Below are 26,364 nucleotides of genomic sequence, written 5' to 3'. Positions count from 1 at the left end.
TCCCAAATCCTTTAGGATATCCTACAAAAGCTCCATCACCCCCCTCCCGTGAGAGATGCACAGAGCTGACAGCACATGGGGATAAACATTTCCAGAATAAATTAACTTTCCCCCACCCCTTTTCTTGGAGGTGTCTAACAGCTCTTCTCACCTTTATTTGAGACACAATTTTAGCCTTAAATGAAAGTTAAAACTGGTTTAGCAGCTCCCCATAAATTGTCTCCTCCTGTCCCTACCCCATCCCTGCAGCCACATAAATCTTCCTGGCAACGAAAGCAAGAGCAGAAAGTGCTGCTAATGAAACGATGATGGCATAATTAATTCAGATTAAGTCATACTTTTCATCACTCCAAATTTTCTCCTTGTTTGGCCCTTATCCCTGCAGGAAAGGGAAAAGCCACTCGGGCACCTCTGCTGTAAAAAAAAAAAACCTAAAAAATCCAGGATGAGGATGGAAGTCTGAGCAGCCCAAACCAGGAATGATCTGGATGGGCAGAATTCAGTCAGATGTTGAAGAAATCTCCTTTTCCTGCCCCTGCAAGCCATGGCTGGCACATCTCTGGTGCCTCCCTGGGGATTTTTCCAAAGTCCTTTTCATCTCCCCTTCCCCTCAGCCTGGATTTATTTCCTTTTTTCCCCTCCTGCCTTCCCTAATCCATTCCCCTTTACCACCCAAAACTGCACATCCAGCAGTGCAGGGCACTGATAACCAATTAAACTAAACTAAACTAAACTAAATTAAACTAAATTAAACTAGATTAAACTAAATTAAACCCTTCTAGGGTCACTAAACCCTTCTGCCAGCCCATGGTGGAACTGAGCCCAGCTTTACAGAGCTGTGGGGCAATTTCAAATACAGAAAATCTTTTTCTGTCCTGCCATATAAACCCCAAATCCTCCTCCTGCCACACAGCATAACTGTTTTGTTTTGGGTTTTTTTTTTTTCTTTCTAAATGGGCTGGATGGACAGCTTGTGACAGCTGGACTCATCAGGAAAAGCAAAACTTCATTTCCCAAGGGGAATTACTGAGGTTTCTTCCAGGACAGAGCTAAACTGAAAGGAGCAGTCAAGTTGAGGAAGACCAGGAAATGTATTTGACATAAAAAAAAAAAAATCACACCATTATTTTATTCCATGCATTGCAAGCTCAGAATTATCCTTTTTTTTTTTTTTTTTTTTTTTTTTTTTAAGACAGGGATTCTAATTTCCAAAGGTGCTTGGCACCCTCAGCTGCCATTGTGCAGAATCATTGCTCACAGGGCCATTAATTAAGGCACTGTCAGCACTTCCATCCCAAACCTCTGCCTGTTAGGAGTTTATAACTCAGCCATAAAAACTCTGCTCTGGGCTGAAATTTAGCATGAAAGGCTCTGCCTGGAAGGAATCCATCCTTTTGTGTTTGAGAGTCCCAAAAGCTTGGAGCAGCAAACCAGGGGGTTTTTTTTATATTCGAAGGGCTGCCTTTCAAAAACCTGTTTTTATGGGTGCTGGCTGAGCTGGGCTCACTCTAGGGGTGAGGTTTGTGCTCTTAACACTGGGAAAAATTTGGAATTTATTGGGGGTTTGTGGTTCAGAGCCACTGCCTGTGCTTGGTTAAACACCAGAGAATTCTCTGCCCTCGCTGTTCCCATTGCAGGGTGAGTCCACAATGGATTTCCCACCTTCATTCCCAGGGCCAAGGTTTAATTCCCTCCCCACTGGTCATTAAAAACATGGATATTGCTCTGCTCCACCACTGCTATTATTTCCCTTTTTTTTTTCCCATCTCTGACTGAACAGGTTCACACAAAACATCAAAAACTCCTTTTAGCAAAACTCAGATTTGTCACTGGGCTGTTCTTGGCCATGAGATCCCACGGAGCAGATCCTGATTTCCAGCACCAGGGACCCTCACTCTGCCCTGTCCTGCCTCCTCCTGCTCTGTTTTCTCCCCCCTGAAAAGTTCCCCAGCTGCTCAGATTTATTGTTCTCAAATCTAAAAACCCAGCAGTTTTCTACAACTCAAGGGCTGCATCCTGATCTGGAAATCCAGAATAAAAAGAGACCTTTCAAAATCCCAGTTTTCGGTGCAAATTTCTGCAGCTGGATTTTTAAAGGATTAGAAGAGTTCGTGAGTGCTGGCAGCACAAAAGATAATTCACCACACCCAGGTTCTCAGCTGACCCAGGGGTCACAGAGGAATATTCATATTTGCAACTGGAAATCTTCAATTTATGAATTTCCACCTTCTTGGGACCAGAGCAAACACATCAAAACTGAGCTTTCTTGAAAAATCTCATCCATTCTCTCTTCCAATGCAAGAGGGATTGGTTATCCCCCAAAATAAAAACAGAAGAGAGGGTGTGTGGGGAGAGTGAGGAGCAAAGGGAGGAAGGAAAAACTCCCAGAAGTGACAGAAATGTTCATTTACATTACAGTAAGAAATCAGAAGTTCTGAGCCCAGCACACAGAACTGTACCTGCAAGAGGTCTCTCGGAAGGAGATGTTCAAATCCCAGTGGGTGTGAATCCTGCAACAAAAAAAAAACAAAAAAACAAGAGGTCAGAGGCACTGAGCTCTCATCTCCTGTCCCCCAAACCCTGCTCCACCCTGGGGACCCCACAGTCCCAAATCTGCCTCATCCAGCCCCAAATCCTGCCCTGTCCAGCCCCAAATCTGCCTCATCCAGCCCCAAATCCTGCCCTGTCCAGCCCCACTCTGTGTCCACAGCAGGACCCAGCAGGAGCTGCTCAGCACTGGGAAATCCTCCCCTGCTCCATCATCACCCTTCCTGCTCCATCCTCATCCTTTCCTTCTCCATCCTGACCTTTTCCTTCTCTATTCTGACCCTCTCTGCTCCATCCTCACCCTCCTCTTCTCCATCGTGACCCTCCCTGCTCCATCCTGACCCTTTCCTTCTCAACCCTCACCCTCTCCTGCTTCACCCAGACCCTCTCCCTGCTCCATCGTGACCCTCCCCTGCTCCATCCTGACCCTCTCCCTGCTCCATCCCTGTCCCTGAGAGCTGCAGGGCTCTGTCTCAGCTCCCAGCCCCTGTTCAGAGGAGGCAGAACGAGCTCAGTGCTGACATTTCAGGCAGAAGCCCCAGACGTGTCTGTGCCGTGTTCCCTCCCAGCTGGAAATGAATTATCAGCAATTTCCCACCTCAGAAATGAACCCAGCACCTTCTGTCACTGTGCCTGTGACAGGCAGGAGCAGCTTGGGCATGAACAACATCCCAAATCACGGCAGAGCAGCCAGGGGGGCTGCGGGTTTTGGTGGGATTTTTTTTAATTTTTAATGGGATTTTTTTGGTTTTTGATGGGATTTTTTTTGGTTGGATGGACAGAGCTGGATCCTCCCAGCTCGTCCCAGTTATCCCAGTCCCAGTATCCAGGCCAGGGTGTTTCAGGAGGCTGAGCAGGGAGTGCTCAGGGATTCAAGGAATCTCATCCAGGGCTCCTGAAGAACAACCTGACAGTGGCAGCAGGAGGCTGAGCCTTGGGGCATCCGGGCTGCTCTCAGCAGGAATTGCTGCTGCAAAGCTCAGACCCAAGGAGATCAGGAGAGCCTCAGGCACAGGAGATGGGCAGAGCTGCCAAGGGCACTCGTGGGGCAAGATTTCCTTTCTTTTCCTTTCCTTTGTCCTTTCCTCTCCCTTTCCTTTTTCCTTTCCTTTCCCTTTTTACTCTTCACTTTTTTGCTGCTCTCATCTCCTCCCTGTGCAAGAAAGGATTTCATGCTGGTTTTGGGGTATTTCACCCTGCAGCATCCCTGGGAAGTCAGTGGCTGATTTTTTTCCCCCGTCTCTGTCCTTCAAATCCACGTGAGGACAATGAGACCTCCCCAGGACCCTGAGCAGGTGTTTGAGCTTCACCTTCATCCTCATCCTCACCCTCACCACCCCGCTGTGGGGACTTGGCCAAAGCTGTTCCTGACCCACCCTGCTCAATCCCAGATGCTGTCACTGCATTTCTCCCCTTTCCCTCCCCTCCCACACTCTTTAAAACAGGAATTATTCAATGCATCAGCCCACAGGACAATGCTGGGCTGGAATCCAGCAGTGTGAGGATCCTGAGCCTTCCTCCCTGGCTCTCCTCTGCCTGGAGATTCCTGGGATCACACCAGGAGATCCTGGCAGGCAGAGTTTGCACCTCGGGGTGGAAAAGCTCCCAGGCTGAGCTCATGCATTTATCAAGGCTGGCTGGAACCTCCCTGGGAGGGTAAGGAAGTTAAAGCTTCCCAAACTACTGCACAGCCACGGAACCTGTGAGAGTCTAATTAAGAATTGTGGGATCATTAAGGTTGGAAAAGCCCTCTAAGCTCATCCAGCGCCACTTTTAGCCCAGCACTGAACCCAGGTGCCACAGCCACACCTCCCTCGAGGTGATGCCACCACCTAAGACTGACGTGAGGGACCAGCCAGGAAAATTCCAACTGCAATTCCAACCCCCAGAGCCTTTCCTTCACCAGTGCCCAGCCCTCAGAGCAGCAGGAAACCGGGGACAGGAGAAAGAGGAAAAGTGTTGAAAGCAGTGATGCACTAGGATTTTCCTTTATTCCTGCACTCCCAGGAATTCTGCCTGCTCCTCCTGCCCCACGATCTCAGCTTTTCCCTCTACACTGCACCACAGCTCCAGAAAAAGGAAAATTGTACAAAACCCGGCTGGGAGAAGCCTGCTCTCCTGCAAGGAAATGAAGCTGAACCAAGAGAGCTCCAGACAAAGTGCTGGAGATCACTGCCTGAGACCTGCCAAACATTCCTCCTTCATTTCCTAATAAACAAGGCAAAGCAATTACAGTAATTAAAGATTTAAGATAAGAGCACTTTGTATTTGGGGGGGCCCAGCATTATCAATTACAGAGTTATCACGTTGTTCTCTTCCCTCCTAATGAGACAATCTAGCCCTGGTAATTCTGCAGCATTAAAGCACAATTAACAGGGGCAGGAGGAGCAGGGCAGCTCACCAGAACTGACTGGGAGGGTTCCCTGTGCTCCAGCCCAGGTGTATTCCCAAAACACCTTTCCATTTGCAGCAGGAAAAGGCTCCTGGACAGCTGCAGTGATAAACCCAGCCTTTAATTACAGCAGGGTTTGATGGCAGGAGCTGGGGGCTCTTTTGTCTCCCTGCTCCGAGCTCTCAGCTGCCGAGGGTGCCAGGAGGGAAGGGAGGAAACAGCTCCACTCCTGCCGGGCAAGGAGCACATAAAACATCACAAAAGCAATTACAGCCCTTCAGCTGCCTCTGCCCTGGTTTTATGGGGCTTGTGTCAGGATCTGAGCCCTGCTGTGCATCACAGCGAGGTGACAAGCCAGAGGAGCTGCAGCGATCGGCACGGGATCCAGCTGCCCGCAGGGGTTTGTCCTCCCGGGCTCACAGCTGTCCTCAAATTCCTGTTTTGTTTGGTTTTTTTTTTTTTAGAGGGGTGAGAGGACCTGGGATTTTGCAGCTGAATATTGAGGGCACTGAGGCCTCCCAGGTGAGGGTTACCAGGACCTAACTCCAGACACTTCTCCTGCTCCTCTAAGGCTGCACAACTCCAGGATGAATGTGCATGGCACTGAGAAAAACAGGCTCAAAATCGAGCAGGCTCAAAAGAAAAACAGGCTAAAAATCGAGCAGGATCAAAAGAAAAACAGGCTCAAAATCGAGCAGGATCAAAATCAAGCAGGATCAAAATCAAGCAGGATCAAAATCGAGCAGCTCCTCCTCCCTGCTGCAATTCCATCCCTTCTCCCTCGCTCCTGGAGGCTCTCAGGATGTTCTGTTTTTATCAAACTTTTATAAAATCCCAACCCCTCGCTGCTGCCCCTTCCCAAACTCTGCTCCCCAACACCGAGCTCCCCAGTTTCGATCGGAATTTGAGCACAACTGAAAGCAAAGGCAGGATTTGGGACCCCCACACCTCTGGATTTCTGACAGCTGGAGCCCCCAGATGATTTCCTTGGCCGTGCAATTCCTTGGCCACAAAACCACAGAGCCCTGGGCAGAGAGTGGAGACCCCAAGTGAAAATCTCCAAATCCAGATTCGCCCACAGCGCCAACTCCAAAGAGGACAAAGTGAAAAAAAAAAAAAAATAAAAAATCCCCAGTGGGAGCTGGAAGGTGACACCTGCAGAGTGCTCTGAGCCCCCGCAGGTGACTCCCCAGGGGCAGGGCTGGCTCTCCAAGGCTCAGCCCAGGCTCCTGTGGCTGTGGCCCAGGCCAGGATTGATGCAGGCACCTTCTTTTCATGATACTGATGTGCAGATCCTCCTCCTGCTTCACTTCGGGCTGCTGCCCATTGCTCTTGTCGCTCTCCTCGCTGTCGTCGCTGTGCGAGAAGATGGAGCTCAGCTCTTTTTTGGGGACCCTGCTGGGGGGCAGGGGGATTGTCCTCTTCTCTGCCAGGCGGCCCCGGTTCTGGGATGGGGAAAGAGAAGAAAACAAGGATTTGGTGAGGAACCTCGGTATTGCCACGAACACCAACCAAAAACTTCTTTACCTCCCGTGCTCCCAGGGAACGGGAGCAAATTCAGCCAAAAGGGGAGAAGAACCAGAAAAATCCTTGGGAATCCCAGAATTTCTGCCCTAACAACGCAATTCTCAAAATCCTGTTTGTTTTGTAGTTTTGCCCTCATTTATTATAATATTTATATTATATATATTTTATATATATATAATATGAATATATGTATATGTATATATATAATATGAATATATGTATATATATAATATATATGTATCTATATTTATTTATTTACTTCTTTATTTACCATGTCCCTCCATCCCCAGAAAATTAAAATAGACTGAGCCAATCAATTTTTTTGCCTTTTATATTCATCTACAGCCAGTCTGGAATCAATTCCCTAATGTGTTTAGAGGAATCCAGCAGCAGACACACATCCCTCCCAAATCGAGCACAAAACGTGGCCAGGAGCCTGCTCAAAATCCCAGAACCTGCTCCAAAATCAATTGTCTTGCCATTGATTTGGAAGGGCTCTGGTCCATGCTGAAAACACAAAATAAAAAAACCAAAAACCCTGTCCAGAACAGGGCCAGCACGTCCCCAGGGAGGGTGGGGATGTTCCTGGGGGAGGAACAAAAATTTGGTGCAGAATTCTGGCCCAGGAAGCCTCCAGGAAGGTCAGCAATGGAAACTCAGGGGTGTTTTCTAGCACTGATGGGAAATCAGAGAAATCACTGAGAAATCACTGAGAAATCAGTGATAGAAAATCACTGATAAATCACTGATAAATCACTGCTAGGAAATTACTGAAATCACTGATAAATCACTGAGAAATCACTGAGAGGAAATCAGAGATATCACTAATAAATCACTGATAGGAAATCATTGATATCATAGATAAATCACTGTTTTATCACAGATTAATCAGCGATATCACTGATAAATCACTGCTAGGAAATCACTGATAAATCACTGATAAATCACTACTAGGAAATTACTGATATCACAGATAAATCACTGCTAGGAAATCAGATAAATCACTGATAAATGACTGCTAGGAAATCCCAGATATCACTGATAGGAAATCACTGATATAACACAGATAAATCACTGATATCACAGATCAATCAGTGATAGGAAATCACTGATATCACTGATAAATCACAGATAAATCACTGATAGGAAATCATTGATATCACAGATAAATCACTGATATCACAGATATCACAGATCCATCACTGATATATCACAGATCAATCCCTGGTAGGAAATCAGTGATATCACAGATAAATCACAGATATCACAGATCAATCACAGATCAATCAGTGACAGGAAATCAGCTCAGGACCCTCCTGCAGGTTCCTCCTCTCCCAACACGAGGATTCCCCAGCCCTGGCATGGGGAGCCCAACATTTCCTTTTTCCTCTTTAATCAAAATTCCCAAACCTCTGCAAACCCTCCAAAGCCTCTGCTCGGAGTGCTGAGTGCTGCCCTCCCTCCACCCACCCCTAAATATTCATTTTTTGGGGTTCTGCTTGCAGCTGACCAAGCACAGATGGGGTTGGAGTCAATAATTCCCATTCCCATTCCTGCCTCCCCTCCCTGAGTCTTCTCACACCGTTCATTGCTCAATACTCAAAAGGATTCTCAGGGTGGGGAGGTGGCTTTGTTTATAAAAAAAAAAATAAAAAATAAAAAATCACAGCCAGGAATATTGCCTTTCCCTAGGAAAAATCAGGTGAGTACCATCAGCACGTTATTTAAAGTTACCTGAGTCCTGAGATGCAGCTGCAATTAAAAAAAAACCCACAAAAACCAAAAACAAATAAAATAAAATAGAGCAAAATAGAATAAAATAGAATAGAGTAAAATAGAATAAAATAGAATAAAATAAAATAGAATAGAATAAATAAAATAAATAGAGTAAAATAGAATAAAACAAAATAGAATAAAATAAATAAAATAGAGTAAAATAGAATAGAATAAAATAAAATAAAATAAAATAAAATAAAATAAAATAAAATAAAATAAAATAAAATAAAATATGCAGATGAAAGCCAAGTTTTGGCAGCTGATCCCAATGGGAATTGACCCCAGCCAGGAGCAGGTGCAGTCCCTGGGGACACTGGGCAGCCAAACCAAGGCCACAGAAAAGACACACGAACCCAAACACCCCAAGAATTTGCTCCCACGTAAAAACATCCAAGCTGTTTGCAAGATGGTTCACGTGCCTGTGATTCAACCCTCAAAAATAATCACTATTGGATTAAAAAAAAAACCAAAAAAACCCCCAAAAAACCCTGCAGGAAAATCCAGCCCGTGCTTTCCTCCTTCACACACAGAGCTGGGAGGCAGAGGGAGCAGGCAGGGAAGGCTGGGGCAGCTCTGAGCTGGGAGAGGAACAATTCGAAATTTCTTCCAGATGTGGAGGAAATCCTCAAGGCCAGACAGCATTTTCTCTCTCTCTCTTTTTTTTTTTTTTTTTTTTTTTTTTTGATAATAAAGATAGGGAAAAGGGAAAGGGGGAGGTTTAGAGAGCTTGGGATCTTTTTCTTCTGCTTTTGCAAGTGAGAAACGTGGCGGGGTGGCTTTAATTAGGGACGTGACACAGCGGTGGGGACCACACATCCCCTGGCAGAATAACTGGGCTTGAATTTCCCTTCAGCTCTGATTAGTGTCAACACCTCCAGCAGGGTCAGCCTGCCTTCCACGATAATCCTGCCCTGTCCCCTGGGCCTTCATTAGCCCCTTCCAGCCTCAAATCCAGCCCTGGGCTCTCCACGAGCTGCATCCAGGCAGGAGGAGGTGGCCAGGCTCTGAGCTCGCCTCCTGGCCCAGCGTTTAGAAATGGAAAAAAAAAAAAAAAATTGAGAAAACAGCTCCCAAGGCATCCCCCACCCTCCCCTGTCACCTGCCCACTGAGGTTTGTCCTCCATCCTCTCCTCCCCAGGGACACCAGTGTCACACTGGAACTGCTCCAGCACTGGAGGGATGGCCCAAAGCAAGAGGGAGGCAGAAATTATTAAATAATAAAAGCTACTCTGGAAAAAAAAAAAACACCTGATTTCAACTTCCCAAATAAAGCTGACAAAAGGCAGAAGTGCTGGGAAAGGCAGACAGGATCTGACAGAAGAGCCCAAGGTCAGGCAGAAATCAGAGCAGGAAAACCCTCCCAGGATTTTGGGGACTGTCACAGCCTTCAGCAGTGCCACGGCAGGGACCTCCAGGCTCTGCCAGGGACTCAAGGAAGGAGAAAAGAAAGAAAAGGGGGCACAGGCAGACAGGTGACACAGCTGGAAAAAGGGACAGGAGCCTTGGGGACATCAGCCTTGGGGACAGGAGCACTGGGGACAGGAGCCTTGGGGACAGGAGCCCTGGGGACAGCACAGTTCCAGAGAATTCCAGCACAGAGAGCCCAGCTCATGTTTGGGGTATTTTCATCTTTAACTGCACCACAGGAAAAAAAAAAAAATCTCTCTTGAGCACAACGTCCCTGAGTAATCCCAAGCAATTCCCTCGTGCTCAGGCTCCAAAAGCCATCACCAGTGTCCCCTGCCAGGGACAATCCCTGTCCCTCATCCTGTTTATGGGGATTATCCTGGTGCTGTTGGAAGCTCTTTGGTGCAGGGGGTGACCCGTGCAGGCAGAGAAATCGGGTCCTGCTAGAACTGAAGGAAATGTGGAAGTTTTAACCCAAAAGAAAGTTCCCAGAAGGGAAGCTGCAACTCTTCCCATCAATATGAACACCGTGGTTTTGTGAAGCCCTAAAGGAACTGATGAACAAGATCTGGGAACAGAAGGGAACATTTCCCATTTAGAATCTCTCAGTGACTTCTAAAGCCCAAAGGATAATTTGTTAATAGAGCAAGAGCCACGCTTTTCTGGGAAAAGCCAATTGGAATTTCCAGGCTTTGAAGGGAGGTAGGGCTAAGACAGAAAAATCTATCAGGCCTTTGGAGCTACCTGCTTTCAAAACCTCTTTGGAGGAAGGCAGAGAAGGGTCCTGCTCTTTGTTTTCTGTGCCTGTTTCCACATCAAACGACTTTGTCCCTTGCAGCCCGGGGTGGCAAAGGAGGAGCAGAGATGTGCAGCCGGGTCCTCAGGAACTGCGAGTCACTTCTGATGGAGCAGAAATCAAGAGGCTCCAGCTGAGGGTGGAACGCGGCTGCTGCCTCCTGAACAAAGGCAAATCTCACCCATTTCCCCTTTTTTTTTCCCCTTTCCCCTGCCTGCTCCGCCTCTCTGAGCTGAAGGGACAAGGAGCAAAGGGCGTGGATGCTCTCAGGCATTGCCCCCTCTCTTCCCACACCTCGCTGCTGCACCTCTGCAGTGGCAGAAAAACGGGACAGAGCTCTCAGGGCTGTCCCTGTCCCTCTGTCCCTGTCCTTGTGTCCCTGTGTCCCTCTGTCCCAGCTCTCAGGGCTGTCCCTGTCCCTCTGTCCCTGTCCTTGTGTCCCTGTGTCCCTCTGTCCCAGCTCTCAGGGCTGTCCCTGTCCCTCTGTCCCTGTCCTTGTGTCCCTGTGTCCCTCTGTCCCAGCTCTCAGGGCTGTCCCTGTCCCCCTGTCCCTGTCCTTGTGTCCCTGTGTCCCTCTGTCCCAGCTCTCAGGGCTGTCCCTGTCCCTCTGTCCCTGTCCTTGTGTCCCTGTCCTCCTATCCTTGTCCCTGCCTCACTCTCAAAACTGTCTCTGTCCTTGTGTTCCTGTGTCCTTGTGTCCCTGTCCCTGTGTCCCTGTGTCACACTCAGGGCTGTCCCTGTGTCCCTCTGTCCCTGTCCCTCTGTCCCTATCCAGCTCTCAGGGCTGTCCCTGTCCTTGTTTCTCTGTCCCTGTGTCCCTGTCCTTATGTCCCTGTGTCACTCTCAGGACTGTCCCTGTCCCCTTGCCCCTGTCCCCTGTCCCTCTGCTCCTGCCATCCCCTCCCCTCAGCACTTTCCTGGTATCACACACACAGAAAGATGCAAAACTACAAAAAAAAAACAAAAAAAAAAAACATTTAAAAACAACCAACAAAGCTCAGCCTCCATCCCTGCTCTGCGATTTTCCTGCCACACCTGGGGGATTTCCCAGCAAATTGTATTACTTTATTTGGTCAATTGGCCTACAAATTGATTTTCCTGTACAAATAATGAACATTTATGGTTATTTTCCCCATAGACTGCTTTATTTCACGTGTAACAAAGACTGATTTCCTGCAGGTTTCGAGACCTGAGCACACGAGCTGCAGTTCCTGTGACCCCTGGCTGATGGATGGCAAAGGGCTCCGAGCACAACTGCAGGGTCTGGGGTTTTTATTTTTACCCTGACTGCACAGAACTGGAAGCAAATGTTGGTACCAGACCACGGCATTCTACAGAATAATGGGAATAAATTGTTTTAGAAGAGATCCAGCCCTGGCTGGGATCAGGCCAAGCAAATGCAGGTGAAGGGGCTGGGGACAGAGGGCAGAGCTGGGGTGGCCACACGTCCTGCTTGTCACAACCTCTGGGGACAGGGGACACCCTGCAGGACCTTTCCTCCACCTCAAATTCCATGATTTGGGGACAATCTGCAAGGCACCCTGCTTCTTCCATCTCAAATTCCCTTATTTTGGGACAACCTGCAGGACCTTTCCTCCATCTCAAATTCCATGATTTGGGGACAACCTGCAGGACCTTTCCTCCACCTCAAATTTCCTGATTTGGGGACACCCTCCAGTGCCCTGCTGTGGCCACACGTCCTGCTTGTCACAACCTTTGGGGACACCCTGCAGTGTCCCCAAATTCTTCCATCTCCATTCCCTGATTTGGGGACACTTTGAGGACCTTTCCTCCATCTCCATTCCCTGATTTGGGGACACTTTGAGGACCTTTCCTCCATCTCCATTCCCTGATTTGGGGACACTTTGAGGACCTTTCCTCCCTCTCCATTCCCTGATTTTGGAGGGAGGAGTCAGAGTCGGGAAGGTTTCCAGGAAAGCAGCTGGGCTGAGGTGCCCTGATGTGATTTGTGAGCAGGAGCTGCGGGATTGCTCTGCCCTGGATCCCTGGGGAGGCAAAGCCCCAGCAGCAGCTCCGGGAACATTTCAGCCCCATTAATGAGGGCAGCACTTGGGGGACAGAGCCTGGAGCAGCTTCTGGAGGTGTCCCCTGCAGGGTGGGGATGCAGCGAGGTCAGAGCTGAGTTTTCCTGCTTGGTTTGTGTGCACGGAGGGTTAACAGCCCCAGCAGCGAGGAGGGGATGTTTAATTTTGTCTGATTTAATTCCTCCTGATGGCTGAGCCGGGGAGGTTTCTCAGGTGAATCCGACTGAGGGTGGCCACAGAAGAGAAAGTCAATTATGTGCAGTCAGTCCCAGCCTCGGGGGTGGGCTGAGCCCACAAAGCCTGACTTAAACCCAGCCCAAAATGAACTGACTGTGAACAACTGCTGGCCATGGCCTGAGTGCTGGTGCTGCTGCAGCACGAGAGGGGCTGAGAGTGCCAGGCTGGGGAAAATTCCCAATTCCCTGGGGAAAATTCCCAATTCCTGCCCCCCAACTCCCCCTTGGCTGCGGGATCCCTGCCCTGCTCCTGGAACTGCTGAGGAATGAGCCACCCCCAGCCCCTGGAGATGCTGAGAGCTCCAGGAAGGTGGGGAACACCTGGGGGGAAAGATCTGTATCCAAAAAAACACCAGGAACACAAATCCAGCTGCAAAGGAGAAACTCTGGAACTCCAAAAAACACCAGGAAAACAAAACCAGCTGCAAAGGAGAAACTCCTGAACTCCTAAAAACACCAAGAACTCACACCCAGCTGCAAAGGAGAAACTCCAGTATCCAAAAAACACCAGAAGCACAAAACCAGCTGCAAAGGAGAAACTCTGAACTCCAAAAAAACCACCAGAAGCACAAAACCAGCTGCAAAGCAGAAATTCCTGCATCCAAAAAACATCAGGAACTCACCCCCAGCTGCAAAGGAGAAACTCCTGTATCCAAAAAAAAATCAGGAACTCAGCCCCAGCCGGCTGAGCACGTTGGGAGCACCAGCAGGTGACACCACAGGATTTAGAACATTTGTATTTATAAATACCACCGGGAAATGAGTGACCTGTAAATACAGTGGCTTCCCAAAGAGCACGGGAGGATGCAGGGAGTGTTGGGAGTTGTGTGTTTTGAAGGTAAACACAAAGAGAATATAAAGAAAAAAAAAATAATACAAGAGAGGTAAATAATTCATCAAAAGAATGAAAAACAAGAGGCTGGAAGGGAAGAAAGGAGAAGAAGCAATGCCAGAGGGAAGAGGTTTCTGAGAAGGTGAAAAAAACCCAAAACTAATCTCACATGGGAGTGAAAACCAGAACCAAAGTTAATTGGAGTAAAAGAGAGGGGAAGTTTGAAAAGTGGAATATTTCATCTGGAAATAAAATGTTCCCCTCTCAGGCACTGAGGAATTCCCAAGGGTGGGAAGCAGAGCTGGACCAGGGGAGCCAGAGGTGAATTCCAGCATGGACAGAACCTTCCAGCAGTGACAGAGCTCAGCAGAGCTGAATTCCTGCAGAATTCCAGCAGTGACAGAGCTCAGCAGAGCTGAATTCCTGCAGAATTCCAGCAGTGACAGAGCTCAGCAGAGCTGAATTCCTGCAGAATTGCAGCAGTGACAGAGCTCAGCAGAGCTGAATTCCTGCAGAATTCCAGCAGTGACAGAGCTCAGCAGAGCTGAATTCCTGCAGGAAATGCAGCAGTGACAGAGCTCAGCAGAGCTGAATTCCTGCAGGAAATGCAGCAGTGACACAGCTCAGCAAAGCTGAATTCCTGCAGGAATTGCAGCAGTGACAGAGCTCAGCAGAGCTGAATTCCTGCAGGAAATGCAGCAGTGACAGAGCTCAGCAGAGCTGAATTCCTGCAGGAAATGCAGCAGTGACACAGCTCAGCAGAGCTGAATTCCTGCAGGAAATGCAGCAGTGACAGAGCTCAGCAGAGCTGAATTCCTGCAGGAAATGCAGCAGTGACAGAGCTCAGCAAAGTTGAATTCCTGCAGGAAATGCAGCAGTGACACAGCTCAGCAAAGCTGAATTCCTGCAGGAAATGCAGCAGTGACAGAGCTCAGCAGAGCTGAATTCCTGCAGGAAATGCAGCAGTGACAGAGCTCAGCAGAGCTGAATTCCTGCAGAATTCCAGATCCCCAGCCCTCAGTTTGCACACAAACCCACACTAACACAGGGTGCTCACAATTCTTTGTGACTCTTGGAGGATTCCTCCGATTTTTACAACAAAACTCGCTGCAGAATTGGATGTTGCTGATGGCCATGCCCTGCTGTAGAAAATCACACAAACCCAACCAAACCCGCAGAGTTTTCAGTGGGAACACTCTGGGTGAATAAATCACCCCAGGCTGGGGCTCCTGCCCATGCTGAGCTGGAAAATCCCTGGATGGGAGTTGTACCTGGATAAATTCAGGTAAAATGCACCTTGCTGAGGACCAGAGGTGCCTCTCCTCCCCCTTCAAAACTGACTCCCAATTTATTATTTACTGGCCGATTTTCCAGGCTTGTTAAAACAAAAAAAAAAAATTAAAAAAAAAAAGCCCAGCCAAACGCAAGCTCTGCCAATCCTAATTCCCCCCCTGCAGCTGCAGCAGACACGGGCTCCTCAGAGTCCTCCTGATCCTCTTGTGCTCTGTAAGCAGCTCTGGGTCACCCCAGGAGCTCCTGCACTGGGGGAGGATGGCCAAGGGAAAGTGAAATCCCAGCCTGAGCGTGTTTTCCATCCCATCTCCCTCCTGCAGGAGCCACCGCTTCCAATTCACAGCTCGGGTTTTCACCTGCACACACCCGGTGCCAAGGTGAGACCTGTGTGAAAGGTAAGGCAGGAATCCAGGAATTCCCATCCCAGCTCAGGAGATCCCTGCCATGGACAGATCCTGCTCCAGGAATTCCCATCCCAGTTCAGGAGATCCCTGCCATGGACAGATCCTGCTCCAGGAATTCCCATCCCAGCTCAGGAGATCCCTGCCATGGACAGATCCTGCTCCAGGAATTCCTGTCCCAGCTCAGGAGATCCCTGCCATGGACACATCCTGCTCCAGGAATTCCCAAACCCAGCCAGGAGATCCCTGCCATGGACAGATCCTGCTCCAGGAATTCCCAAACCCAGTTCAGGAGATCCCTGCCATGGACAGATCCTGCTCCAGGAATTCCCAAACCCAGCTCAGGAATCCCTGCCATGGACAGATCCTGCTCCAGGAATTCCCAAACCCAGCTCAGGAAATCCCTGCCATGGACACATCCTGCTCCAGGAATTCCTGTCCCAATTCAGGAGATCCCTGCCATGGACAGATCCTGCCCCAGGAATGTTTCTCTGGATTTCCCTCACTCCAGCTCAAAACTAAAGTAAAATACAAATGTCAGAGCACAGCACAACATCCCCTGAACTCCACGGGGTAATCTCTGCACAAACCCAAATTCCAATGGAGACACAGCCAAAATAAGGGTTAAATCAAATTACAGTCAAACTCTTACACCCTGGAGTTCTGCAGACACCAGGAGAGATTGCTCCTGAGAACTGAACACCCCATAAAAATAAAAAATTTAAATAAACAGGGCTCAGACGGACAAATCCCTGCAGATCCTGCAGAGGCTCAGCTGGATCTCTGTGCCCTGTGCTGAGGCAGGTGAGCCCTTCCCAAACACAGGAAAGGTAAAACAACACCAGGCACACAACAGAAAGAATCCTGGCTTTGTTTGGACACTGGGTGCCAGCTGGAACTCCAGAAAAATCCCCTCTGAAATCACATCAGGAGTGGGGAAGGTAAACAAAAGACAAGAGCAGTGTTCAAACACGAGTTAAAGGAGGAGTAACTGCGGGTTCTGACACAAAGAGCACCGGGGTGGAATTTAGGTGGGAGGAAATTCAGCCCCTTGGGGGGCCACTGGCTGATCCCTGTGCCTGGCTGGGTGTTATTGATTATTGAGTATTGATTATTGATTATTGAGTATTGAGTATTGATTATTATTGATTATTTACAGTGTTTTTATTTACCCAGCCCAGGAGGCAGCAGGGACAGGGATGAGGGATCAGAGCACAGCAGGGTCCCCACACTGAGAGCCAGGCACGTCCCTGAGCTGGCACTGCTGCCTTGGGAATTCCAGAATTCTCCTCTGGAAGCAGCAAAGTGCCCTGGGAGCTGCTGCCTCTCACCTGTTCTCTCCCCAGAGCCAACACCTGGTTTTTATCCTCACCTGCAGGTAAGAGCCTGACAGAGAGATGGAGATTTCAGCCAGCTCCTAAAATGCATGTTGATATCTATAAATATATATAAAAAATATATTTATTACAGCAGCTGAGGGTCGTGGGTGAGCCCAGAGCTGCTGGCTGGGGACAAGCTGTGTGTCCTGAAGCCCAATTCTATTCAAGTTACAATGCATTATAAACTTTTCATCACAGAGCATCTTAATAGATGGCTACCAATCAACATCACACACAACACCTTTTACATTTACCTATAACCTATCCAAACTGCTATCAAAAACCTATCAAAAATGACTAAATTATATATATATTATATATATATTACTATATTATAGATATTATATATATTATATATATATATAATATATATTACTAAATTATATATATTACCTATATTATGTCTATATTAGTATATTATATATATAACTATATTTTATATATATTATATATATTATATATATTACTAAATTATATATATTATCTATATTATGTCTATATTAGTATATTATATATATAACTATATTATATATATATTACTATATTATATGTATATTACTATATTATATATCTATTATTGTCTTATCATTATTACCATATTGTCAGTGACTAGCCAATCATCAGGGTTAGTAGTCACATGTTAAACTTTGGGACTTGTTCTGCAGTGGAAATTTCTGAGATCTTTTCTCTACTTCCAACATTGGCTTTCTTGTTTGCCTGTGAAAATCCTTTTGTTTGGTAAAAACATCTTTTGTTTAAGGTGGATTTATCCTTTGCTCTAAGCCATAAAAGCCCCTTCCACCTCACTTTGCTCTTTGCCTTCTCATTACCCAGTCACACTGGCCCAGCAATTCTTTTCTTCTATATCCAAACTTGCTTTCATTCCTATAAAACCTTCTGTAGATCTGCAAAGCTCCTTCATTAAATTCTCATCCTTCCCAACACCTGCAGCACAGCCCCTGCACAGGGAGAGCTCCCTGATCCTCTTCCTCTCCTTCCTCTTCCCCTCCAAACCTGGAGTCATTCTCTGCACTGTTAAAACCCAGGAAAGCTCCAGCTCAGGCTCCTGAGGCTTTTTTCCCACTGAATTTTTCTTTTTTCCCACTGAATTTTTCTTTTCCCCCACTGAATTTTTCTTTTTTCCCACTGAATTTTTCTTTTTTCCCCACTGAATTTTTTTTTTTTTCCCCCACTGAATTTTCTGCCTGGAATGGCTCCCACACACGGTGGGAAATCCCTGGGTTGAAGACAGGGATGACTGAGATGGGCCAGAAAGGGCACTTTTGAATTTCTGACTGCATTTTTAATTAACTGCATGGCACTTACAAGCCAATGACAGCATCGTGTTCTACACATCTGAAGTAATTAAATTAAAAAGTACCAACTAAAAATAACAGTTTTGTGTGTGCCATGCCTATTTAAAAATTCAAATAACGAGTGTGATATTAATAAAATATATCAAAGTTCACCTGCCATAAAGCAGATTTGCTGGGTTATATGTATGGTACAGATGGGCATTATAGGGGTGGCAAAAGTAATAAAAGGCAAAAAAAAAAATCCCAAAATCTGTTTTTAGGCAAGCAGGCACAATGGGGAGAATCCATTCCCTAGATCTGACACAGCAGGGACATGAAATAGTTTTTATTCCAGCAGAGAATTAGGAGGTGTCCAAACAGAAACTTCCAGAAAGATTTGGGTTGAAATCAGCACATTTGGGTGAGTTGCTCTCAAAGACTTCCAGAAGTTCTTGAGACACCTCACTCAGATTTTTAATGAGCCTCAGCACAATGAGGAAATACAAGGCAAAATGGGAAAACACAGCGCTGGGACTGTATTTTAAAAAGCTTAAGCAGAATAATCCAAGAAATGTTATAACCCCCAGGAGAAATAATGAAATAGGGGAAACCCAACAAGTAATAATAAATTAACACAGGGTGAGATAATTTATACAAATTAAAGCTTGTTCATGGGAGAGATCTTCACCCAATACATCTTTTTTTTTTTTTTTTTTTTTTTTTTTTTTTGCTGAGCCAACGGTGCCAGTGGGATGAGCTGGGATTTCTGCGAGGGGCTGGCCCTGACTCCACACGAGTGTCTGAAATGTTCAGGCAGATTTTTACCTGCCTGCATCCCCCAGCAGCCCGGCCCTGGGAAGGTGAAATCAGATTTAAGGGCTTGAAGGTCCCTCCCAGCCCAGAGCAGGGCTCCAGGATCCTAAAAATGAGCGATTTGTCCCATTGCCCTCCAGCTGAGGCTGGAGTTCATCCCAGGGCTGATCGATTTGATCTCAACACCCTCACCCATTTCTCAGCCTCCTCTGTCCTTCCCCCCTCTCTCACTTTGCTCCGTGGCAATATTTCCCATTTTTTTTTAATAAAAAAAAACCAGTTTTCACTCCTGTTTCCACCAGAGCAGTGCAGGGGCTTGCAGGAGTCCCACAGCACCAGAATGACTCTCAGGATGGAAGTTTTTCAGCTAGAGGGAAAAATCGCAGCAACTTAGAGCACATAATTTCAAATATCCTTTAAACGCACTTTTTGCAGGTGCTACAGTGATTTAAAGACAACAGCAGACACATCAAAGGCAGAACTAAATCCTCCCAAAGCAAGGATGATTTTTGCCCTCTGCACACACCAGGGGACAGAAATGCTCCCCAGCCTCATGGAATTACTCTTAACTGAAATTATTCCTGAGAAATCCATCACAGCAAGGTGAGACTTCAAAAAAAAAAAAAACCAAAAAATAAAAATAATACCCAGATCCACACTGCTGATACAAACAAGCCCAGGCCCAGACCTGCACCAGCAGCTCATGAATTTCAAGCCAAAGACGTTTTAAGAAATCACACTGCTAATGCAGGAATTAGGAAATGAATTAGACTCTAATTCAGAATTAAAAGCATTTTGCAGAGGAGCAGCCAGGCTCTGCTCTGAGACCACTGCAACACCCTCAGCAGGGGTGGCTGGAGCTGCACCACAAAAAAAAGAAATAAAATAAAAAATCCATCTGGATAAATCAACCTTCTCATGATAAATCATAAACCCTCTGCTCTGGAAGGGCCAACACAGCCTGAAGAAAAAACCACAAGTGCCCGAGGGCCAGAACACCCCAAATTCTCCACGCTCTGCTGGGTGTCCTCTGGGGCACAGCAGATTCTGGTGCCAGCCTGAAGATTAAAAAAAAAAAAAGGAGCCAGAGTTGGGCTGAGGTGAAGCTGGGCTGGCTGAGATCAAAGCCCAGCCTGCACCCCACGGTCCCTGGAGGTGGGAGCAACAAAAAAAAAAAAAAAAAAAAAAAAAAAAAAACCGGCGGATTTTTATTTTCGTGGCATGTTTTCATTTTTTTTTTTTTTTTTTTTTTAATTAGAGCACCTAAGAGTAATGCTGTGCAGTGTTTAAGTAACCCCGGAGTTGTGAATTCCAGTGCACTGAATCATCCCTGAGGAACATTTGCAGTGCTTTTCCTCTGCAAGGGTGCTTGAGGGTTAAGTGGGTGAGTCACAGGGGGGAAATAAAAGAGGAATTGATGTTATTGTCCCCTCTGGGAGAGGGAAAAAAAAATAAATAAAAAAAAGCAGGTTTGTGTGGTTCACCCCGTGCCACGGAAAAGAAAAAAAAAGATCTCAAGAATCACAGCTGTGACGAGCAGTGGGGAAAGTTATTGATCTGAAAGAATTCATTTTTATTACAAGGGCTGGTACTTTTACTTATTTAATAAAGGTCTGGCGTCAAATCACTGCGAATTTCAGGATTATCTAATTCCATCTAATCTCATTCAATCACTGATGCTCCAGACTGGAGCAGAAAGGAATGTTTGCCCTTTCCTGTCTTCAGGGGCCATCTCTGGTTGCCCTGGCAACCCAGCAAAAGCAGCTCCCACAGCCAGTGGTGCCCATCACATCCATCTCGGGATGAGAGGCAGGGATGGGGCTCCAGGGCAGCCCTGGTGGGCTCAGGAGCTGCCCCCGGGCTGGGATCCAGTCCCAGGTGGGCAGCAGGTAAAGGATAATCAATAAAGCTGATCAACACAATCAATAAACCTGATCAACACAAACATTGAACCTGATAAACATTAAACCTGATCAACACAAAAAATAAACCTGATCAACACAAACATTGAACCTGATCAACACAAACATTGAACCTGATAAACATTAAACCTGATCAACACAAAAAATAAACCTGATCAACACAAACAAATCAACACAAAAAATAAACCTGATCAACACAATCAATGAACCTGATCAACACAAACATTGAACCTGATAAACATTAAACCTGATCAACACAAAAAATAAACCTGATCAACACAAACATTGAACCTGATCAACACAAACATTGAACCTGATCAACATAAAAAATAAACCTGATAAACATTAAACCTGATCAACACAATCAATAAACCTGATCAACACAAATATTAAACCTGATCAACACAAACATTGAACCTGATCAACACAATCAATAAACCTGATCAACACAATCAATAAACCTGATCAACACAAACATTAAACCTGATCAACATTAAACCTGATCAACACAAACAAATCAACACAATCAATAAACCTGATCAACACAAATATTAAACCTGATCAACACAAATAATAAACCTGATCAACAGAGAGTCGGCTCAGGCTCTCCAAAGGGAACAGAGAAGTTCCCTGCCCAGGTGATTTAGAGACCCAAGTGAGCTGAAGTCCTTTAAAATCCCGGAGCTGCTGCTGAAATCAATCCCAGCACGGAGCTGGGCACCAGCCCCGAGCAAACACAACTCCCCTGCAGTTCTGTCACCATTTCAGCTTCTGCATTTTCTGCCCTCTGCCTCTTCCACCACCAACAGCTCTCAAGGTTTCCTGATCCCCAATTCTCTGGAATTCCCATCTCAGCCCTGTGGATTGACTGGAATTCCCATCTCAGCCCTGTGGATTCTCTCTCTGGAATTCCCATCTCAGCCCTGTGGATTCTCTCTGGAATTCCCATCACCCCAGGGTGACACTGCCCAGGCTGGCAGGTGAAAGGTGCTGGGAGCTCCCTCCCAGCTGGAGATGTAAAGGGTTAAAAAACCCTGCCCTGCACAGGGGCCGAAGCTTTCTCGACGTCTGAAAATGAGGGATTTGCTGTGCAGCGACATTTCTGTGCAGCCAATCAAAAACCAGAGCAGATTTGGGCTTCGTGGCCTTCCCAGATCCCGTGGCTTTGTGTCCACGTGCAGAATCAAGTCCAAAGCACAATTTTCCCATGGGCTAGAGGCAAAATAAACGAGCAGGAAGCTTTCAGTGCTTGGGAATTCCCTCCATTCATCCCTCCTCATCCTCAGACGCTGTTAGAAGAAAACCCCTTATCAGATTGTGTTTCTGACCCAGGGGAATGTGTAATTTCCTCCCTGTCCTCACTGGTTTGGCTGAAATAGGAGCCAAAAACAACAGGAAGGAAATGCAGTGCCCAGGCAGAGCAGGGGTGTGCACAGAGACACCTCCAGCAGGCTGAGAGCACAGCAATAAATAATAATAATAATAATAATAATAATAATAATAATAATAATAATAATAATAATAATAATAATAATAATAATAATAATAATAATAATAATAAAAACCAACCAGCTGCTCTGGTTTATTCACAACCTGCCCCTGACTCTGCAGCATCCACGAACTCTTCAGGAGCAAATCACAATTTTGGGACACAGGAACCTGCAGTGAGAGCTCCATCTGCCAGGAGTGAGGGAGGGGAACGTGTCCTGGCAGGAAAAAACAGCCCTGAAATGGTGAAAATGGGGAATTTTCATCTGGGGAAGTGAAGATGATGCATTTCCATAGAGGGGAGATGCCAAACAAGGATTTCTGAGTAGTAAAACGTTCTCCAGGTAAAGGAAACTCTGGGCATAGGAGGAACAGGGCAGGACAATGCACAAGGGGAGAGGGGGGAAGGAAAAACAAATAAACCCCACAAAAGCAAACAAACGAGGTAGAGAAAGAAAAATACAAAGATCAAACAAAGTGATTTTATAAGTGTAATATTTTGGCCAAGCAATAATTAAATAAAAACAGGGGGGGATTTCTTTTCCAAAGTCCAAACATAAAATCCCAGACTGGTTTGGCTTGGGAGGGACCCTAAAAATTCCACCCCTGCCATGGCAGGGACACCAGGGACACCTTCCAGCATCCCAGGCTGCTCCAACCCCAATGTCCAGCCTGGCCTGGACACTTCCCAGCAGGAAACTGCTCCCTGCTCTCCCTGTCCCAAAACTGAACCACAACAAGTTCATCATCCCTGCAGACCCGAACTGGCTGATAATTTAAATTAATGAAGCTGAGAAGGGAGCTCACCCTGCCCCTGGTCACTCTTTGAGCTCCAGGTTTTGCCACCAGGCTCCAAACGCTGCCTTTGAGCAGGGCCAGCGAGTTTGGACACAGAGCAGAGCAAATTAAAACCAGGTGCCTGTGCCCTGCAGCACCAGAGACAGCCCTAAGCACTTTAATGACATCTCTAAATAATTTTGACAGCAAAATTACTTCTCCTGTGTCACCTTTACACTGCCCTTGACACGGCACTAACGAGATGATGCTGCTGGCCCTGCTCCTCTGCATTTATTTGTCTGCCTCTCTCCACAGGCCTCACTTTCTCTTCCTCAGAGCAGCAGAATTCCCATTCCCAGGGTCATTCCCATTCCCAGCCCCCAGAGGGGCTGAGGGCTCAGAAATTGCCTTTTCCCTACAGCACATTCCAGGGAATCAGCCCCATGCTGGCTGTGGGCTCAGGAATTCCCTCTTGGAGCAATCCCAGGAGGAGATCTGCTCCCTGCACACCGAACCCTCACAAACCAAGCCCGGCACAGATTTTCTCTCCCTTTTTCCAGGCAGGTTTTCCTGGCCTGGTTTGCAGGAGCACTGACCCCACCCAGGGCTCCTGCTCTGCCCTTTCCATCACAGCACACCTTTCACCCCCATTGTCCCCTCACTGCTCCCTGCAAGAGCAGCAATTAAAAAAATCTTCACCCCAGCTCCTGCACAAGGGCAAACCTCTCCCCCCCGGAGCTCCTTCAAGCCCCTTGTAAGATAAAATTATTTTCCTAAGCCACAGCTGCTTCTACATCTCTGCTGTTCACTCACAAGCCTGCAATCCAATTAATATTTTCCTTTCCAGAGGGTATTTAATAATCCACAAAATTAAATCCTTCAGCATTGTGCTGGCACTCTCAGTGCCATTGATCTGGGTTTGTTTTGCCTCTGCACAGAACAATAACTGCTCCTTTTCTTGGGGCAGCACCACCCTCCAGCCCCTGACAGTGGCAGCTGCAGCCCAGGAGCAGAGTTTGGACCATCAGCAAGAACTCCAAACACCCAGAGCATTCCAGAGCTCCTCTCCCAGCCACGTAATTCCCATTTCCAGCTGTTTGCCCCTGAAAATCCCCTTCTGGAAGCACTCCCTGACCCCAAGGCAGTGGATTTTAGGGACTTGGTGTGACAGCAGCAGCACAGAGGTTCCCACTGCTCCCAAATTCAGCATCCCTGGATGGGCTCTGGGAGCTTCTCACCCCATTTCAGAGCAGGGTTCACCTTATCTCCAGCTCCTCCAGAAAGCTGGAATCTGGCAGAGTTTGTATCAACTTCTGTTAAGAATTCGAGTTGAACTTGCAAGTCTGCAGTGCAACACAGGTTAAAATCCACCTGGGCCAAGTCCTTTAAAAAAACAAAACAGAACCAAAAAAAAAAAAAACCCAAAAAACCCACAAACAAACCGAGAAAAAAAAAAAAAAGAAAAAAGCCCATCTATCTCCAAAACCTCCAGCAAACACTAACCTGAACTAAAATGTGCTCGATTAAAAGCAACAAGCCAAATCAGCATGAAACCACAAATAAAAATCAACAGACTGTGCCAAAGACCTTGGGGGGGATTTGGAGGTTTATAAGTCTGCTTTACAGAGGGGCTTTTTCCACATTCATGAGGCAGCCCAGAGGGACACAAAGGCGAAGTTATGAAAACAGTCCCCTGCACACAAACCCCAGCATTCCCCAGCTCCCATCCCTGAGCCCACAGCAGCTCAGAAGGGAACCTAAATCGAATCTATTAACAGGGAAATCTCAGAATTAATCCTGCTCCTTCTGCAGGCAGCCAAGGAAATTCTCCAGCAGGCAAAGTCCTCTTACCATGGCAAAGTTCTCCTGGAAGACTCGTGCCTGGTGTGGGAGATTCCTCTTTTGCTCAAAGCCAGGGAGTTTGGATCCCACCACACTCAGTAGCCCAGGGACCTCTCCTGCTTGCCCAGGTGTCCTTGGCTCTCCGAGGAAACTGTGGAGCAGCCAGGAGGGGAACAGCAGGGAGGGACAGAAGGGAGATGCAGCCAGAGTCACCATGAGTGACACAAAGCCACTCTTTGGGGTGACACGGAGCTGCCTTCCACCCCTGCACCCAAAACTGGCACCAGGAGAAGGCTCAGAAACCTCAGGGCTGAACAACAGATTTTGCTCATTACTGGCATTTTTGAAGTCAGCAGCAGACAGTTCCTCTTCCCATCCCTGACAAAGTCTTGGATTGACGCCTGAACCTCAGGGCAGCAAAGGAAAACAACCACGATGACGAAAAGCAAAAAGCAGCAAATAAAAGGAATCACATATGAATCAAACCAAGAGCAAAACACGGCCCCAGCGAGCAAATGAGTTCCCATTGTCAGTGCCCCAGCCCTGCACACCCACCCTGTGTCTCTGCATGTGATGGACATGGGGCAAAACCCAAATATCATTTATTGCTCTTTTTGTTCTGCTTTGTTTGAATGTGGCCGTGTCACAACAGCTTTGGGGGAAATTGATCTTTCCTTCTCTACCTGTGCCCCAAACCCTGAACCCCATAAAACCCCTTTCAAACACGCCTGGCCAAGAAAGGATGGGAAAAGAGGATGAGGAGCAGCCAATCTCCAGCCCTAAGTCCTTTTCAGAGGCAGCACTGTGAGACTGGAAAACACAGCAAGGGTCACACTCTGGTAAGGGAAACAATCACCCTTCCCAAGGTCTGCCCTGCCACTGTTCTCCCGGACGTGTGATGCTGGGCTTCACAAATCTGAGGGATTTCTGTTCATCAATCAGGATTCCAGAGCTGCTCTCCCCTCCCTCGGGCTGTAGAAGCCCATTCCCCTTCCCAGAGCAGCCCTGGCTGTGGGCTGGAAGCAGAGATGGACAGAACGAGGGCACAAAGCCCAGGGACAGACCCTGTCACCCATGGCTGTGCCTGCACCCCGGCCCTGGGGAGGACCCTGACCCCAACCCATACAGGGGAGGGAGGGATCCATGGACAGATCCATGGAGGGATCCATGCAGGGATGGAGGAATGGATGCAGGGATGGATGCAGGGATGGATGGTGGATAGATGAAGGATGGATGGATCCATGAATATATCCATGGATGGATGAAGGATAAATGAAGGATGGATGGATAGATGCATAGCTGAAGGACAGATGAAGGATGGATGGATCCATGGACGAATCCATGGACAGAAGGACAGGTGATGGATGGATGATGGATGGATGGATGGATGGATGAAGGATGGATGGAGGGATGGAGGGATGGAGGGATGAAGGATGGAGGGATGGATGGATGGATGGATGGATGAACGGATGCACGGCCGGCCGCCGGCGCGGGGGCAGCCCGGGGAGGGGGCGGAGGCGCCGGCGGGGCCGCTCCCCCCGAGCCGAGCAGGAAACCGGCGGTCGGTGGCGGAGCGGGGCCCGGCGCCGGCCCCGT

At 47.4% G+C, this 26,364-nt stretch overlaps 1 protein-coding gene across 4 annotated transcripts in view; it reads right to left on the bottom strand.

The window, feature by feature from the left end:
• The window catches only part of SAMD11 (sterile alpha motif domain containing 11), an 86,969-nt gene that overhangs the window by 55,638 nt on the left and 4,967 nt on the right, over positions 1-26,364 (bottom strand). For all 4 annotated transcript variants that reach the window (XM_088178927.1, XM_088178928.1, XM_088178930.1 and 1 more), the window contains exons 3-4: positions 6,206-6,384; positions 2,460-2,510 (exon numbers count right to left, since the gene is read on the bottom strand). In XM_088178927.1, coding sequence (XP_088035053.1) covers positions 2,460-2,510; positions 6,206-6,384 — 230 coding nt within the window. The remainder of the gene's footprint in view (positions 1-2,459; positions 2,511-6,205; positions 6,385-26,364) is intronic.

Source organism: Sturnus vulgaris, chromosome 25, assembly GCF_052056855.1.
Source record: "Sturnus vulgaris isolate bStuVul1 chromosome 25, bStuVul1.hap1, whole genome shotgun sequence".
In the NCBI taxonomy this organism is placed as follows: Eukaryota; Metazoa; Chordata; class Aves; order Passeriformes; family Sturnidae; genus Sturnus; species Sturnus vulgaris.
The sequence above is the reverse complement of the archived record's forward strand: the minus strand, read 5'-3'. Positions and strand labels throughout refer to the sequence as shown.